This window comes from Monopterus albus, unplaced genomic scaffold (genome assembly GCF_001952655.1).
Source record: "Monopterus albus unplaced genomic scaffold, M_albus_1.0 scaffold477.1, whole genome shotgun sequence".
Lineage (NCBI taxonomy): Eukaryota > Metazoa > Chordata > Actinopteri > Synbranchiformes > Synbranchidae > Monopterus > Monopterus albus.
The window spans coordinates 86,617-91,871 of NW_018128357.1; the positions used below are offsets into that span (position 1 = coordinate 86,617).

The following is a 5,255-nucleotide window of genomic DNA, read 5'->3' on the forward strand; positions in this document are numbered from 1 at the left end:
GAAATTTCTTACTGATGGCAACACCATTAGTTGCTGCCTGGCCACCAGAGGCAACTAGGGGTATGTAATGGGTTATTAGGGTTCACCACTAAAGAATCTTTGGTTGTTCCACTTCTTTCCATGTTATTTTTCCAGGCCTACTGAAAAGAAGGTGGTGAAAATAAGTCCTCCGTCGTCTGCCAGTGAAGTACGTATGACATGTTTGCGTGCACTAATAATTTGATCGGAAGCCTCAGCCTACATATTTTACCACAAAGATGTGGAAGTGATGTCTGAGCTCTCACACACACACACGTAACTAGGAAAACACTAGGAAATTCTGTACAAGCAAGGGAATAAATTCAGTTTTTAATTTTACCTTCTGTTTAACAGAGACTACAGAAGAGAGCTGAACGTTTCAACTTGCCTGCTTCAGCAGAAAGCAAGAAAGCCATTCGTGCCGCACGGTGAGCCCTGAAAAAGCCTGTTCTGAGTGTCTTTTAAAGGATCATTCTAGTTTAGTACAAATCTTATTTCCAAGGTTCTGACTTTCCAAGGAGTTATATTATTAATTTAATACAACAAATACAACAAATACCACACCACTACAGCAGCGATTACTTTGAGTCCATCCATGCACTTTCTGCGGCTTATCCATAGCCAGGTTGTGTTGGCTGTGTGCTAAACAAGCTAGTCAGAGCTCCCTCTCCCCAGTATTCCAGCTCCTCCTGGTGGACCCTCACTTATTTGAATTCCTTTACTCAGAGTAGCAACTCACCCCCAACCCAGAAGGAGCAAACCACCATTTTGTGGCCTCAGACTTTGATACTGGTGTTGTCATAACTGAAAGAAATGATGCTCCTCCTGGTGGACCCTCACTTACTTGAATTCCTTTACTCAGAGTAGCAACTCACCCCCAACCCAGAAGGAGCAAACCACCATTTTGTGGCCTCAGACTTTGATACTGGTGTTGTCATAACTGAAAGAAATGATGGCCTAAAGTGATAATAAGACTGAAGTTGGTATAAACTGGACTTAATTTTCAAGTAAAAATTAGTGTACCCAGCCATGTTGACATTATTCTGCTTTTGTTCCTCAGGTTTGGTTTGCCTACTGCCTCCAGCCCCTCAGCAGGTCTGTAGTTACACTTTAACATGTTTTGCTAATGTTGAATGTTAAAGGTCTCATTTGTTTCCTACCTGCTGTTTGTCCCCCAAACAGGTCTCGTTGCAAACAGTAAAACTGCTGTAAGTGTTCCAAACCTCATTTGTACATCATTTAGCTGACACTTTTCTTTAGTCCGTCATTTAACTTGTTTTAACTTTTGTCTTACAATGTTTCTGTCACTAAGGTGAACATGGACAAGCTGAAGCAGAGAGCAGAAAGATTTGGCATGAATGTCTCGTCCATTTCACAAAAGGTGACTCTGAGCTCGTGCTTGTTCTCACAGTGCACACGGATTCATGTTGAGACTACACTCTAAAGGTGACTTTATGTTTCTCCAGTTTTTTGTTTACATCATATTTCTACCTGTTTTTCCAGATTGAGGAGGATGAGAAGCTGAAGAAGAGGAAGGAGAGGTTCGGGATCTTGATGGGTGCAGCTTCAGCTGGTGCAGACGACGTGGAGGTCACTTTTCCCCCTATTCCTTTGTTGTTGTTTGACTTGCCTGACAGTAGTAGCCTGCTGTATTTTGTCACAAAGCAGTTACACATGAGAAGACCAGAGTGAATGAATGAATGAAGAAAAAGAGAATGTATATTGATATCAGTGTTTTCTTGTTTCTCTACAGGCAAAGAAAATGAAACGTGCTGAAAGATTTGGGAATGTGTAAATACCGTTTTAGTTTTTTTCTTTTTGTAAAGTGTTTTTTTATGGCTTCAGAGATTTCTGAAGATGACAAACAACACCTAGGGTTCCTGTAAATCAAAAGTATAATTAAATACCTAGATAAATGGTGGAGTTAGATTATTGAAATGTTCAAAAAACAAAGTTTAAACAGTTCTTTATTATTTATTGAGCTTAACTGTTCCATTTATTGGAACATCATTTTTCTCAGTGCTGCGAAATAAGGGTGACTCTTTTCATTTCCCTGACTTTTGATGTGGGACCTAGAGGGCTGTGTGTACATGTGCGACTGAGAAGTTGCTAATTATCTTTTACTCTTCATTCTCGATTTTACTGCTCATCCAACAATAGGACCTTCGCTGCTGTCTGATTTGCTTCTCTTAGCTACACTTTGACAAAGCTGCAGTAAAGTCCATTTATTGAGTCTTTATCCAGCACACGGTCGGCCGTTGGTGGTTGGTCGAGCAACATCCTGCAGCTGCTTCACAGTCAAGGTCTTCCAGCTTGTTGTAGCACTTTAGGAACCAGTGAGGCTTTATTTGTTTAGAGATAGTCGTCATAATAATAATAGAAACAATGTTAAATTGTAACATCTCCTACATGATGCAGGGTCTGATACTAACCCAGAATCTAGATCTGCCCTCATCACCTGCAACAAGGCCCAGGAAATAGAAAGTGTGTAATATAAACCAAAACTAAACTGAGGAAGTTGGGTTGAAGAGCAAATGCATCAGGTTCAGGATAATAGAAAGTAAAGCCAGTATCTCTGTTTAAGTAATGTGGTTGAACTCATTTATTTGTAATCTTAATGTGTATTTACATGCTTGAAAGAATAAATCAAATCAAATCCAAACAAATATTTAACTGTACTTTTGATTTATCAGACAGCCTGTTATTTTTTTTTAATTTTTTTGTTTTTGTTTTTTGGGATTTCATTGGTACAATGCTTCAGTTATCTGTTCATTTTATAACATTTTGAGATTTAAAATAAAGTGTTTTCAACTTTTTGACATCTGTTTTCTTCAGTTCTTGCTCTTCTTTCTGTATATCTTTATTGTATCCACTTGGAAGTTGATGTAGAGAATCATTAACTTGAACTGATGTTAAGAGTGGATATTTTTAGTATTCACTTATTTATAATTTACATGCAGATTAATGGAAATATGTAGATATTTCAGTCAGTTTTGTCTCCTTCAGATATTAAGATACAGTGGGTACAGAAAGTATTCAGACGCCCTTAAATTTTTCACTCTTTGTTATATTGCAGCCATATGCTAAAATCATTTAAGTTCATTTTTTTCTCATTAATGTACACACAGCACCCCATATTGACAGAAAAACATAGAATGTTTGACATTTTTGCAGATTTATTAAAAAAGAAAAACTGAAATATCACATGGTCATAAGTATTCAGACCCTTTGCTGTGACACTCAAATATTTAACTTAGGTGCTGTCCATTTCTTCTGATCATCCCTGAGATGGTTCTACACCTTCATTTGAGTCCAGCTGTGTTTGATTATACTGATTGGACGTGATTAGGAAAGCCACACACCTGTCTATATAAGACCCTACAGCTCACAGTGCAGTTCAGAGCAAATGAGAATCATGAGGTCAAAGGAACTGCCTGAAGAGCTCAGAGACACAATTGTGGCAAGGCACAGATCTGGCCAAGGTTACAAAAAAAAATTCTGCTGCACTTAAGGTTCCTAAGAGCACAGTGGCCTCCATAATCCTTAAATGGAAGACGTTTGGGACGACCACAACCCTTCCTAGAGCTGGCCGTCCGGCCAAACTGAGCTATCGGGGGAGAAGAGCCTTGGTGAGAGAGGTACAGAAGAACCCAAAGATGACTGTGGCTGAGCTCCAGAGATGCAGTCGGGAGATGGGAGAAAGTTGTAAAAAGTCAACCATCACTGCAGCCCTCCACCAGTCGGGGCTTTAGGGCAGAGTGCCCCGACGGAAGCCTCTCCTCAGTGCAAGACACATGAAAGCCCGCATGGAATTTACTAAAAAACACCTGAAGGACTCCAAGATGGTGAGAAATAAGATTCTCTGGTCTGATGAGACCAAGATAGAACTTTTTGGCCTTAATTCTAAGCGGTATGTGTGGAGAAAACCAGGCACTGCTCATCACCTGTCCAATACAGTCCCAACAGTGAAGCATGGTGGTGGCAGCATCATGCTATGGGGGTGTTTTTCAGCTGCAGGGACAGGACGACTGGTTGCAATCGAGGGAAGGATGAATGCGGCCAAGTACAGGGATATCCTGGACGAAAACCTTCTCCAGAGGGCTCAGGACCTCAGACTGGGCCGAAGGTTCACCTTCAAACAAGACAATGACCCTAAGCACACAGCTAAAATAACGAAGGAGTGGCTTCACAACAACTCCGTGACTGTTCTTGAATGGCCCAGCCAGAGCCCTGACTTAAACCCAATTGAGCATCTCTGGAGAGACCTGAAAATGGCTGTCCACCAACGTTTACCATCCAACCTGACAGAACTGGAGAGGATCTGCAAGGAGGAATGGCAGAGGATCCCCAAATGCAGGTGTGAAAAACTTGTTGCATCATTCCCAAAAAGACTCATGGCTGTATTAGCTCCAAAGGGTGCTTCTACTAAATACTGAGCAAAGAAAATTTAAGGGGGTCTGAATACTTTCCGTACCCACTGTATACACCGTGGACTCATCCTCGGATCCGAATAAAATTATATACACTCCACATTTCTAACTGTGACTGGATATTAAGCCAGAGTCGCAGCAGTTCCCCTGTATTGAAACATTTACCATTCATTACTGTAGTAATCACTGTAAATAAAAACAATCTACCACACTTTAGAGGCATATGACTGATTTATGAACAATTTCTCATGTGATTGATCTTGTTGATAGAACATTCATATTATAATTGGAAGGTATGTGAATATTTGAGGATGATTGTAGTGCAATTGAAACAATTTCAAGGTTTAAAAATGGGCCTAAATGTAGTTTACAAATGATGTTTTGAATAAAAGATTAATATAGAGTCTGAACTTGCTTTAACAGCTTTTCGGTTACTATATTTGTCTACTACATGTTCAAATGTAGTCAGTAATAATGATAAGTGAGTCTGCAGTTCCGGGTTGCAAGCGAGAGCAGACATCTTTACTGCTCCTCTTGTCTGTTCTATGATTTTTCACATCTTCTACATTTTCAAGTCTTTGAACAAATTCTACAACTATTGAAATGCCTCCAAGAGGGAAAAGAGCTAATAAATCAGAAGCGAATGAGGATGTTGAAGCAGAAGAGGATTATATTTCAGCGGCGCAAGTAACAGAGATGTTGAGTCAGCAGAAGCAGATGTACACCGCTGTTTTGAGCCAACAACAAGACAACTTCAAAGGTTTTGTGCAACTACTTATGGAGACAAATAACAAGAGACTCGACGAC

General features: G+C 40.0%; 1 protein-coding gene across 1 annotated transcript in view; it reads left to right on the top strand.

Annotated features, from left to right (window-relative positions):
• The window catches only part of sarnp (SAP domain containing ribonucleoprotein), a 5,377-nt gene extending 3,500 nt beyond the window's left edge, over positions 1-1,877 (top strand). The window contains exons 5-11 of the mRNA XM_020587738.1: positions 136-187; positions 373-446; positions 1,079-1,113; positions 1,201-1,226; positions 1,331-1,399; positions 1,522-1,608; positions 1,772-1,877. Of these exons, the coding sequence (XP_020443394.1) occupies positions 136-187; positions 373-446; positions 1,079-1,113; positions 1,201-1,226; positions 1,331-1,399; positions 1,522-1,608; positions 1,772-1,813 (385 nt within the window). The 3' untranslated portion in view covers positions 1,814-1,877. The remainder of the gene's footprint in view (positions 1-135; positions 188-372; positions 447-1,078; positions 1,114-1,200; positions 1,227-1,330; positions 1,400-1,521; positions 1,609-1,771) is intronic.
• Positions 1,878-5,255: the final 3,378 nt, after the last annotated feature.